The sequence below is a fragment of the Larus michahellis genome, chromosome 8, assembly GCF_964199755.1.
Source record: "Larus michahellis chromosome 8, bLarMic1.1, whole genome shotgun sequence".
Classification (NCBI taxonomy): Eukaryota; Metazoa; Chordata; class Aves; order Charadriiformes; family Laridae; genus Larus; species Larus michahellis.
The window spans coordinates 22918518-22931038 of record NC_133903.1 but is presented as its reverse complement, the minus strand read 5'-3'; the positions used below and the strand labels follow the sequence as shown (position 1 = coordinate 22931038).

Here is a 12521-nt window from a genome sequence, read left to right as displayed (position 1 = left end):
CATCCCCTTGCTGATGGCTCAGAGCCCACCCTGGTGCCCCTTTTTTCCCCCTTCCACAGGTAACTCTCCCTCAGATGAGTCAGAGGAGCGTGAGCGGGACCCCAAGGTGCTCACCTTCCCTGAGTACATCGCCAGCCTCTCCGAGTCAGGCACCAAGCGCATGGCAGCTGGTGTGCGGATGGAGTGCCAGAGTCGCGGGCGCTGCCCCTCCTCCTGCCCACTCTGCCATGTTGCCTCTGGTCCTGATGTGCCAGCCGAGCCCATCCTGCTGGAGGTCACCAAAGCAGCCCCCATCTACGAGCTGGTCACCAACAACCAGACCCAACGGGTGAGGATCTGCTGTCTGGGCGTGGTGGGGTGGGCATGGGGAGAAGCAGAATGCCATCAGAGTGCTCTTTGCAGGCAGCTTGCCCTTGTAGCACCATGTCAAGCCATGGCAGCCTTTGCCCGTTGGCTGACTCTGCTCTCCAGGGTGGATAGACTATACTGAACCCACTGCGGAATGGATGAGCACTGTCTTGAGTAGCAGTGGGATGGGAGATCACCTGACTGTTGCTGACCCCTTCCTCCTCTCTCCCAGCTCTTGCAGGAGGCCACCATGAGCTCACTGTGGTGCTCAGGCAGCGGGGATGTCATCGAGGACTGGTGCCGCTGTGACTCGAGTGCCTTCGGGGCTGATGGGCTGCCCACCTGCGCACCTCTCCCACACCCCATGTAGGTCTCCAGGCATTCCCAGTCTGGCCTTTTGGAGTGATGGGTCTGGGAGGAGGTGGCAATGGGGAACGGTGTGGTGGCAGGAAGTGGTGGGGCTGGGGTAGCTTTATGGGACGGGTTCGCAAGTGGATGGGGGACCTGGAAATCAGGCAGAGGGTGCAGAGATGAAGTGTATTTTCTAAATTCAGTTGAGGACTGGGGACCTGGTTTTGAATCCATCCTGGTAGCGTAAAACCCCAGGGAAGGAGCCCTTGGGACCAGCATGTCCAGAGTCAGGAGGGGTAGGAGAGGGGGAATCACTTCTGTCCTGAGCTTGCTCTCTCACGGGTTAGTGGCTTTGAAGCCTTTTCACTTCATGAGAGAGTCATGCAAAAACTGTCCCTAGGTACTACCTTACAGAAACCAACTCATTTCAGGTGCCTTTGCACATGATCTGCACAGCAGAGTAAGTGGCACTGGCAAACATGGGCAGAACACACTCATGCTGTCTTCTGCACCAGCCGTGGGGACCAGCTGGAGAGGTTATCCTCAGCAACTCTCCCATGCCTCAGCCTGGTGGTTTTGCTGCCTTTTTATGGCACAGAGGGGCAGCGAGGTAGTGATAGACATGGGTGAGGGTGAGTGGGGATGGGCAGTGGGGGTGGGCAGTGGATCTTGCCCTCCTGAGATGCTGACCGGCCGGTGTTGCCCCCCAGCCTGCGGCTCTCCACCGTGCATGAGCCCAGCAGCACACTGGTGGTGCTGGAGTGGGAGCACTCAGAGCCTCCCATTGGGGTGCAGATCGTTGACTACCTCCTCCGTCAAGAGAAAGTCACTGACAGGATGGACCACTCCAAGGTGGAGACAGGTGAGTGGGGACTTTACTGATTCTCTCTGTGGAGGGTGGGATGGAGATGTTGGAGGAGACCCTCTGTCTCCCTCTTTGCAAGGGAATGCTGAAACATACCCAGTATCCTGTGGAAGAGAAAACAGTCCCTCTTCTGCGTGCCATGCTGCAGGAGTGGCAGCTCCATGCCATGGTGATGAGCCTTGCTGGAAAAGCAATGGGTCCACCTCTGCACCAACCTCATGCACAAGCCTTGGTTCCCCTTGGCACCAGGAACCATGGTAGTGAGCACAGACCTCAGCACCTCTCCACAGCCCTGGGGACGCCTTGTGTCATCACCCACAGCGTGTCCTCCCCCTCTCTCCCTAGAGACAGTGCTGAGCTTCGTGGATGACATCATCTCCGGTGCCAAGTCGCCCTGCGCCATGCCAGCCCAAGTGCCTGACAGGCTGTCCTCCACTATCTCCCTCATCGTTCGCTGCCTAGAGCCTGACACCACCTACATGTGAGTTGCCTCCCCTATGCCATGCCCGTAGCAGCACTGTTGCCCTGACCATGGTGCTCCTGCCTGATGCTGCCTGTGTTTGCATGAGGGCTTGAGAGTTCAGAGCTTTACCTTTTTCCTTCTCGGCCAGGTTCACACTGTGGGGAGTAGATAACACAGGAAGACGCTCCAGGTCCAGTGATGTGACGGTCAAGACCCCCTGCCCCGTGGTAGATGATGTGAAAGCTCAAGGTGAGATGGAGGGAGCTGCTGGACTGTGATGCTTGGGACCAGAAACAGGGAGATCCCCCTTCCAGCATGTCCCTGCACACATCTCGTGCCCTGGCTGTTACATCTCCTTCACCCATGGTGGCCCAGGTGCTGCCACATAGTGTTGAGCGTTGGTGTGGAGCATAGCAGGAAGCACACATCCTCTCTACAAACAAACACAGAGGTGCTCTGGGCTGGTGGGAGGATGGGTGGAGAGGCAAGCACTCGGGACATAATGAAATAACCAAGAAGACCTGCCTGTCCTGTCCTGAAAGCAACTGATAGTGGAGGTGGTGTCTGTGCTTAAGAAACCCCAGTTGTGTGCCTTCTCATAAACAAATGATATTTCACTAACAATACCTGATGACACCACCTAACCTGGACTGAGTCCAGAGAATGCCATCTACTCTATTGCTCCTCCATTGGGACCTTGTCTTGATATGATATAAATCATACCTCAGGGGAAAATCTTGGCTCTGGTCTTGGTTTCCCTAGAGCTGAGGTTTAGCCTGGTGGGCTTTGTTCATGTTTTTCCTTGCACCCCACTGAATATTCCCTGTCCTTCTGCCCAGAAATAGCAGACAAGATCTACAACCTCTTCAATGGCTATACCAGTGGCAAGGAGCAGCAAACAGCCTACAACACTCTACTGGACCTGGGTTCCCCCAGCCTGCACCGAGTCCTTTACCACTACAACCAGCACTATGAGAGCTTTGGGGAGTTCACTTGGCGTTGTGAAGATGAACTGGGACCCAGGTAGGCTCGGGAGCTGGGTTGGCTACGTAAACAGGCCTGCCCACCAACATGCTTAGCCCTCATAGATGTTGGTCACCAGGAAGGTGGCTCTCTGGCAAATCTCATGAATTGTTTTGATGATATAGCTTAGAGTCTCACAGTGGGATTTCTGTTTTGCTGGATGCTGTGCATATGTTCGGGGTCCAGCCATCTCCCATGAAGGGCCATAAGCATAGGACAAGGTGAAAGGTAACCGTTGTCAACCCATTGTCCTTGTCCATCTCATCAGTCCTATACCGTCTCTGGAGTTTTACCTAGTCCTTTTATTCCATGTAGGGTAAGAAGGGGACAGGAATGAGATTCTCTTTTTCCCTCAGTAGCTGCTGCCACAGGCAAAAGGGCAGAAAATCTCAGAAAAATAGCGCACCTTTGAGGAATGGAGGTTGCTGCTGGTGAGAAGGGAGGGAGTATGGTTGGAGCGTGGTGGCCCTGGAGAAGAGCCCTGGGCATTGATGGAGGAGAGGAAGTGCAAGAAGGTGGTTGTACCTCCATGCCTACTGGACAAATTGACACAGATCATCTTGGTTGTGGAAGCTGCTGAATGAAGTTGCTGAAACACACAGACCAAGTGCATGCCAAGGTCAGGCTTGGTTTTCCTCCTCCTGGGCTTTGGCTTGAGTTGAATGCATCTCTGTGCGTTGAACTCACTGTCACTTGTGGTCCAAAGCAGGCAGTGGATTGACCTTGGCGCTGAATTGCACATGTGTTCCCTTCCTTTTGATCCATGTCTGTGGTAATGTGGGGTGATCTTAGGGACATGAGTATTTTTGGTGCCCAGGCAGTGCTGAGCTTCCATGGTAGGTTATTGGGGAGGTTGCCCTGTGTTCTTCCTGGCTGAGACAGTCCCTTCGTGCCTCAGTGAGCACTATGTCCTCTTCCTGGGCTTCTCCAGGTCACTGCAGCCCCTCCAGCTCTCTGGGGATGGGGTGCCTCATGCCACAGGCTTGTGAAGGCAGCCAGATGTTCCCTTCTCCCCATGTCCTTCCAAGTCCACTTTTGGTCTGCATGGTTTCCCAGTAACATGGATGTTTCCAGTCAGTTTATCAAGCTAGGCTGGGAAATTGTGTGGGCTGCAGTGCTGTTTCGTAACATCTGTCCTCCAAAGAACCAGAGTCTTGAGCCCATCCAGAAATCAAGATTACTTCAAATGTACGTCAGCAACAGCTCCTATCTATGAAATGCATGGCCTCCACCTTATCCCCTGCCCCACACCTCCTCTTGCTGGTATCCCCACTATCTGTCTTCCAGGTGATCACTTCTGGACTTCTAGCAGAGGATTGGAGATGCTTTGTGTACCTTCTCTGCTATGAGGTCAGAAAGACTCAGCAAATATCTGGTGCCTGTCTTGAATTTAGTGTCTCTTAAGCATGTCTCCTAGTTCAGCTTTGGTGGGAAACTCCCAAGAGATCCCCCGCTCCCTGGAGCAAAGCTGGTGTCTCTCCTCTTTTCCCTTTTCCCATTTATGTTCTAAGAAATTTAAACTCTCTGAGGCAGAGCCTCAAAACTCAGTAGCGACATCCCAGTATGTGGAGACTTGTTGTTAAGGCTGAGGTTCCCTCTAGCTTCTCTGCCCAGGGTTGCTTCATTCCCGTGACACCGATTGTGACCAGCAGGCTTGGACTTAAGCCGCACCTTTGTCTCGAGCCCAGCTGCGGTGATGCTGCTCTGTCTCCATTTCCAGATGTGAAAGTTCCAGATGTGGTTTGCACAGACCAACTGACATCTGTTGTGATGGTTTGCGTGAGGACTACATAAAATTCCCTATGTGACAGACTGGAGTCATCCCACAGCCACTGCCAGCACTGAGGCCAAGCATTGCCACTGCTACTCATTGCCTCAGCAAGGAGACCAAGGACCATCCAGAACATAGGGTGGAAGCTGCCTCCTTTATCCCCACAAGGCAGAGGTGCATTGGGATGGAGCAGCCAGAAATGCTACTGAATTGCCCAAATATTACTGTTTGCTGTGTGAATCTATAAGCCAGAGGGTTAATTCCACCCTCTGGAAATGCTGGAGCACTTAAGATGGGATGACGCAAGTTGCTGATGAAGTGTTTGCAGCTCGCACTACTTGGAAAGACACATTTAGGCAGCTGCAGTGGGTTCTGGTGATGACAAATCTTGGAAAGCAGGCCTCCTGTTTGATCGTCTGCGAGGGCGAAGCATCCAGACTGGTGGTGACAGGACAAATCACTTGCAGATGACATTATTTAGCCAGCAGACAGAGTGTTTGTGTGACTGTTGCTGATGCTCTTTTGAAGTCCTGGATGTGGATCCACGCGACTGACTCTACCATGTCCCTCCTCCTCCACGCGGCCATGCCGCCTTCTGGCTCTGCTCACTCGGGGCACGCTCACCTCCCTTTTCAGCGATACCGGCTACTGGACTGAAGGAAGCGAGGGTGCATGCAGATAACTTGTCTGGGATTACAAATGCAAGTTGCTCCCTCCCAGTATGAGAATGGCTGCAGAGAGCCCTGGACTTTGCATCAGGAGAACAAATAGAGGGAAAGGCAAGTCATTTTCTAGCAAGTAACGAGCGAAAGTAGGATTTGATGCAAAGACTGGTGAAGTCTGGTGGTGTCTACGGGCTTTGGGCCAATATCTGTAGGATCATATTCAGCATTCCTGTTAGGGTACCTGTGACACTGGAGAAAGAGAAGCAATTGCAGCACCTTGCCCAGGGGTCTAGGTGTGGGGACCAAGAGGACTGATATGTCTGCTACCTTCCAACAGCTGGAAGACCCGGCCAGCTTGGATGGCTATCTCCAGAGTCAGCACTGTGCTAAGCACCTGCACCTCTCTGCTGTGGTCTGGATGTGAGCTCCAGGGCTGCAAGTGTCACATGGCTGCAGAGCTGCACAACCTCTTGGTGGCTCCAGACCGGCCCCTCAGAGCTGTAGCCACCTGAAGCTGGATAGCAAGGGGTGAGCTGTGCATGACCATCTGCACTGTGATGGACCTCTTGAGGGTTTCCTTTCCAGGAAAGCCAAGGTTGGCTCTGGCTGTGCCTGGGGTAAATTCACTCCTCTCCAAGCAGCTCTCTCCTGGTGGACCTGGCTTAGAGGAAGGTGTGGAGGGACTGTGGATGTTACTCTGAGGTCAGTACAGTCACACTTTAGCTGTCAAACCAGCCACAACACAACCGTGTGCTCCACACACAACCTCTGCTAATCCAAGCAAGAGTGTGACAAAGAGGTTTTGGTTTTTTTCCCCAGCATCGTGATTTCTGCCTCCACTGCCTACTCCGTGCAGAATAGACGCTGAGTTACAGCTACCAAGGGGATGTATCTTCTCTTCCCTGTGTATACCAATCCTCAAATAGACCTTGAAACTGGCTAGGAAACTTAGCCCAGCTCCTGAGACACTTAAAATTTTGTCTTGGTTTCCAGGCACATGCAATACCTGCAAGACACTTAATTTGAACCCATTACCTCCACATTTGCCAGATTCCCTGGAAATCACCCAAAGTGCTAGAGAAGTTTAAAATTAAAATAATGTATTTTATCTGAACGAACTGTTTTTCTTATAAAAGCATTAGAAGCACAATTTTAAGAGGAAAAACATGAAAAGAAGAGAACATAATTGAGGTCACGTTTGGCCAGGATGCTGTGCGCTCTTCCAGTATCTCTTCCAACACGAGGGGTTGGTAATTTAGCACTTTCTCACTACCAGAACAAGGGCACACCAAGGCTATATTGCCCTGGGAGTGCTGCAAGTCTGTCTGCTGCTGAAAACGGATTCCTCCTGGACCTCCTCTCCCTGTCACCCGACCTCTCCTGCCTTCCTTGGCTGGGTTGTGGCTCTTTACCAAATGCTACTGCCGTGACTTGCCTCTCCTCATTTTGTCCTCTGCAATTGGAGGATGTGTTTGCACTTGCAAAGAATGGGGGAGCTCTGCCACATCCCTTGCTGTCTCAGAGGCATTTTGGATCAAACCTATGCTGTATGCCTCAGTATATTCCTTCTAGTTTGCACGATGTCCTTTGAGACATGTTTCTTAAACCACTACTAAACGCTACAAGTCATGTATCAGGAGGGTCATTCATTGTACTTATGTCTTATGAGGATCATAATGTTTATCTCACCTTCAGCCTTCCATGCAGACCCCTACCCCCAAGCCAGACTAATACAGATGAAAGGCATGATATTTTTAGTGGTGGTGTTTTTTTTTTTTTATTCCCTAAATCTCCTTCTCCTTCCTTCTGTTCTTTTGGGCAGTCCTGCTGCCATGCTGGTTTGAGCATCTGCTGCCTACCTCATCCCATGCTCCCCTCTGCATCCTACATGTATTTTGGAGCGCAGGTTTAAGCTAACACATACTTGTTATGTGTTAGTTTAAGTGCAGAGTGACGTCTCTGCATGCTGGTCCCCAAAACCATACGTTTCCTCTCCCATGTCCCACTCAGCCGTGTCACAGCAAGGGAGCGATGCTCCCGGCATGCCCATCTTTTCCGTGCCCTGACATGTTAATGGAAGTGTCCTATACAAAGCCATGTGTGACCGGCACAGTTCCCAGACATGCAACACGTGCACTTGGTGGAGAGGACACACATGGTGACACTGCCCTGGACTGGCCACACATGTTGTGCCTGATACCTTCTAGCATTTCCCAACCCACTGCCTGCAGTGCTGTTTGCTCCCACTTTCCCATCCTGTTGTATTTGGGGTCCAGTAGTTGCAGCAGTGAGTGGTGGTGCCATTTGAGTCATTCATGATGTCCATCCCAAAGGGTGTTGGAGATTTCACAGCTACACCTGTGACTGTCCCCTTACTAAACCCTCGGCAAACCTAGCCTTCTTGTGGGGGATGATATGGGGTGGACAGGGACAGGAAAGCATAAGGCAAGGGGGGACAGGGCAGAAAAGCATAAGGCAAGTCCCAAGACCAGTGCAGCAGGTTCAGCATCGTGGTGGTGGTGTGGGCACCTGTGACCCAGGTAGGGGCATGAATTTAGACTTGCAGTGTGTCCCCCCCATCCCTCCTTATCCCAGCCGGGTCAGGCTCTGCTCTTCTACCCTCCTCACTGCCCAACTCTTGCATTGTCTCTTCTCTGTCCAGGAGCTCCCGTGGAGTCCTTAACTCTCTTTGCTTTTCTCTCCTCATACGTTCCTTCTGCCTTTCCCACCATCCCCCCATGTTGTCTCCATCGCCCTGGCTGACACCTCACTGTCCATTCCTCCTGGCATCTCCCCCTGCCTGCCCTCACTGCAGGAAAGCTGGCCTCATCCTCTCGCAGCTGGGGGACCTCAGCAACTGGTGTAACAGCCTCCTGCAAGAGCCCAAGATCAGCCTCCAGCGCTCGTCCCTTAAGTACCTCGCGTGCCGCTACAGTGAGATCAAGCCCTATGGGCTCGACTGGTCAGAGCTCAGCCGGGACCTCAAGAAGACGTGCGAGGAGCAGACGCTGAGTGTCCTTTACAATGACTATGGTGACAAGGACTACTGAGAGTTGTGGGTGCCCGCTTTCATGCTGGCCTTCCCATGGGCATTTGTGAAGGTTTTATACATGGACCCACGGCGGGGAGGGTGTCACTGATGTTTCTGGAGGCAAAAATTTGGACTCTGTGCAGGACTGACTCAGTATTAGTTTCTTCTTTGACTTTGCCAAAAGCCTTTCTAGTTAGAAGTCTTGTGGGACCCAGTTTTCTTGGATTTGTTTTATTCATTTTGCCAAGAGGTTCCTCAGCATCAGTGGAGAGGGCAGGTTGGAAGGGAACAGCTCTTTCTGCCTGCCCCATCTCTGCTCTGGCTGTGGGGAACATCCCCGAGGGTGGGGGACACTGGTCACGAGAGAAACACGGTGACACAAGCATGAGGGGACAGCAAGCGATGCAGGGTTGGGAAAATGGAAGCAGGGCATGGAGGTCAGGTTGAGATGCTAATGGTTGTGGCTGAGCAAACCAGCTACTGGGCAGCCAAGAGAATTGGGATTGTTGTTTTTTTGGCAATTGTAAAGCATGAGGTCTGGATGAGACCTGGCTAAGTGATGGTGCCACTGCAAGGCAGGAGTGGGGCGCCATCAGCTGGGGCAAGGAGAGGGGGGCATTGGTGACCCCCATCTCCTCAGGTTCTTCTGTGATAGTCAAAGCCCACATTTGCTCCAAGAGGGCAGCTTGGTCTCAGGGCCAGTGGTCAGCTGGACATCGTCATCTTTCTTCTTGTGGGACCAAATTCCTTAGAAGTCAACTTAAAAATCCCTTCCGTTTTTTTTTTTCACCCACCATAATAAAGACTTCAAAGCAATGTCAAACTACTGCTCAGGAGAGCCCCAGTCAAGACAGCAGCACCCATACAGCACAGACGAGGTTGCCTACTGCACCAGCCGCCCTGTAGCCATGGCATAGCGCAGGCTCTGCATGGCGAGGGGTGCGAGGTGTTGTGTACCCCGATGCAGCATTGCACAATGGTCCCAGAGGTCCTCGTCCCAAAGAGGGCTCAGTGACTTGGTGTGACGGGCAGGCTTCTGGGGGTGTTGCTTGCCCGTGTTCAGGCTCACATCTGCAGCTCTCACTGGTGACTTTTTTTTTTAAACCAGAGAGCTGAGGTTGTCCTGGGACACTGGGCTCAGTTCAGAGCAAACTGTTCCCGAAAACCCTGTTACCACTGACAGTGTTGGAGGCAGCAAACGGCTTCCTTTTAGCTTCAGCTTCCAGCCTTCTTTGCAGAGGAGGCATCTCTGGACTTGCCAGCTGTGCACTTTTGATCTGGACAAGCCCTACAGTGGGATTTTTACGATGCCTCTTCAGAAAGAAATTTCCTTTTCATTTTTTTTTCAGTCTTGGCAGGAGCAATCTTCAGCCGGTCTCTTACGATTTTCTGCCTCATTCCTCCTGCTACCTGCCAAGGACACAGCTCGAATATTTGCGTGGTGCTGGGAGGGAGGCGGCTGTGATCCGCAGCCGGTCACAGCAGACAGCGCTGCATCACGGTATTTGCACAACAACAGTTCAGTATCTTCCTGCTGGACAACACGTGGCTTCTCATGGGCAGACCTCTCCTCCAGGGGCATCTGGCCTAGACTGGGGAGCAGTCACTAGCAGTCAGTGTTACCTGGGTGTCCCAGTGTTGTGTCTGTAAGCGGTCTTTGGGCAAACACCTGCTCTTTGCAAGGAAGAAGTCTACTGGGTCCTTTTGGCTTTTTCTTCCATGTTTCTCCTTATATTTTGATGTGCCCGATGCTGCCAAGGGCTTGGGGCTCAGAGCAAGACCAGCGCCACCTCTGTGCACAGGTATGTGTGGGCAGGTGATCCATACTGAGCTGTTGCTCCTTTTCCTTTCAGCCACGGGCAATCTTGGCCAAGATGCTTTGGTTTATCCTCTCACTTCTCCCAGTGGACACTGAGACAACTTTTAACTTCTAGCCGGGCAGCCATCCAGGGATGGGCAAAGGGCACCTCCGCTCAGTGCCTCGGAGGGATGCTTGAGTGAAGGCTGCTCTGGCCCAGACACAAGTTGGTTGCTTGCCAAGTAATACCACTTACGTGGCCTTTATATGAAACGCAGACTGTTTTCCTTTGGGTAGCAGACTCCTCTCTTTTATTGCTTACTAGGTACAGCAGCAGGGACAGGAGCAGTGCAGTCTGCCAGCCACTAGCTGTGATGCTGCCAGGAAAACCCCGGACGCCCCACCCATTCACACCTGCCTAGGTTACTTTTTCATCCTGCCCCAAGATTTGCACTGGGGCTCTGCAGATATTTCTGTTCTGCTTCTCTGCTCACATTTCAAAGCCCTTGCATGGTCAACCAGAACCCTGCAGCATCATCAGCCAGCCAGGCTGGGCTCTTCTCCCTTGGATCCAGCTTCCCTGTGGGCTGGGAGATGGACCACCCCAGAGGGAGAGAGGAAAGCCACCAGTTCACGGTCCTTCAGTATCACCCTTGCACAGTTGGACGTGACTTGGCATCCCCATCCTGTGATGGACTGTGCAGTCTGCTGGGGGGGCTGTGCTCTGCCTGGTTGACCGCCGTGGTGTTGCTGCACCCGCTGTGCCGGCAGGTCCTGCCAGTGTGGCACGTCTGCGGAGCCATTTTCATGATGGCCGTGGCTTTGTGAAGGCTCCCTTCTTGGTTTCTTCACTCTGGCTTTGCAACTCAGAATTTTGCTCGAACTTAGATTTTCTTGCCAAAACCCCCCAGATACATACATGAGCCCATCTCAGACAAGCGCCAACAGCCTGCCATGGGGGCCTAGACCACAGTGGGGGGGTTGCACCATGGCTGCAGACCTGGCCTGGGTGAGATGTGTAGCAGGGGGCTTGCTCACTCACAACAGCCGTGGGACAGCCCCAAGGCATGCCCTTCCCTGCAGAGCTGACACCATCTGCATCTGCCACAGTATCCTACACAGTATTTTCTCTCTCAGACTCCTGTGTCTTCTCATGCTGCCAACCACAAAAAAGCTGGAGAAGACACTGCTTTCTGTACATTTGTGCAACCTCCCTCACCCCCCGCCCTCTCTTCTTGTTTTATTAATTAACTGAATGATCATTCACCTGAGATGAACCTCTGGGCCATTATGTTTTCTTTGCTGCACCCATACCCCTGTAATAGCATTACTACCTTTTACTTGTTGTAGAGTTATTTAACATATAAAGATGTTTTGGTCCTTTTCTTTACAAAGGTGGCTACAATTCATGTTCCTTGATGTTCTATTAAAACTCTAATGTGACGTTTTACTACTGTAGATTGAAAGTAGGGTGCTTTAGGGTGAGATAGCCACGCAGCAAGAAACACAAAACCCTTCTGGATTACTTAAAAAAAAAAAAAGGTCTTAAACAACAGCAACAACAACAACAAAAAAATCATTGTAACACTATGTAAAACTCCAGATGATAATTTAACTGATTATTAAATGGAGCTGTTATTAATCTGTGGCTCTGGCAAACTGGAGTGTTTGTTTATAGTTTTGGTGCAGTTGATGTCATCTTTTGGTAGCGGATGAAACACTCCCAGCCTTTGAACTTGGGTGCGTCTTCACACAAGTTTAGCATTAGCCTGTCTGCCCACTGGGTTAGTGAAGTCCCGAACCACTCAGCACAACACAAGGAGAGCTGTGTCCTGCACCTCGCCTTGCCAACCTTCTCTGCTGGGCATGGCGAAGTGCATATGCCTGCAGGCACCCTCGGGTTTTGTGGGGAATACTGCATTTACATACCGTCCATGAGGGGCTCTCAGTCCTTGCTTTACAAACCAATGTGGGTGTTGGAACTTTGGGAGCAGAGTCAGAAAAAGCTCCTTTTAGCCTGTCTTTTTAGGGTATAAGGTGGATTGGGATGGTGCTATCTGGCAGTCAGCCACCCCCTGAGAACTTCCTGGTCCATCTGGCAGACTTTTGACGGAAGACTAGCAGCATCAAAAATATTAACGTCCTCCGAACAATGCAAAAATCAGTGCCTGAGCAGAGATGAGAGACACAAAGGATGCCTTAGAAG

At 51.9% G+C, this 12521-nt stretch overlaps 1 protein-coding gene across 5 annotated transcripts in view; it reads left to right on the top strand.

The window, feature by feature from the left end:
* The window catches only part of ASTN1 (astrotactin 1), a 65044-nt gene that overhangs the window by 45357 nt on the left and 7166 nt on the right, over positions 1-12521 (top strand). For 3 of the 5 annotated variants that reach the window (XM_074597363.1, XM_074597366.1, XM_074597365.1), the window contains 7 exons: positions 60-328; positions 581-714; positions 1410-1561; positions 1910-2045; positions 2176-2276; positions 2867-3050; positions 8302-12019. In XM_074597363.1, coding sequence (XP_074453464.1) covers positions 60-328; positions 581-714; positions 1410-1561; positions 1910-2045; positions 2176-2276; positions 2867-3050; positions 8302-8536 — 1211 coding nt within the window. In that variant the 3' untranslated portion in view covers positions 8537-12019. Of the gene's footprint in view, positions 1-59; positions 329-580; positions 715-1409; positions 1562-1909; positions 2046-2175; positions 2277-2866; positions 3051-4770; positions 6189-8301; positions 12020-12521 lie in introns of those variants that run through there. The other 2 variants (XR_012588657.1, XM_074597364.1) reach the window with 2 other exon arrangements.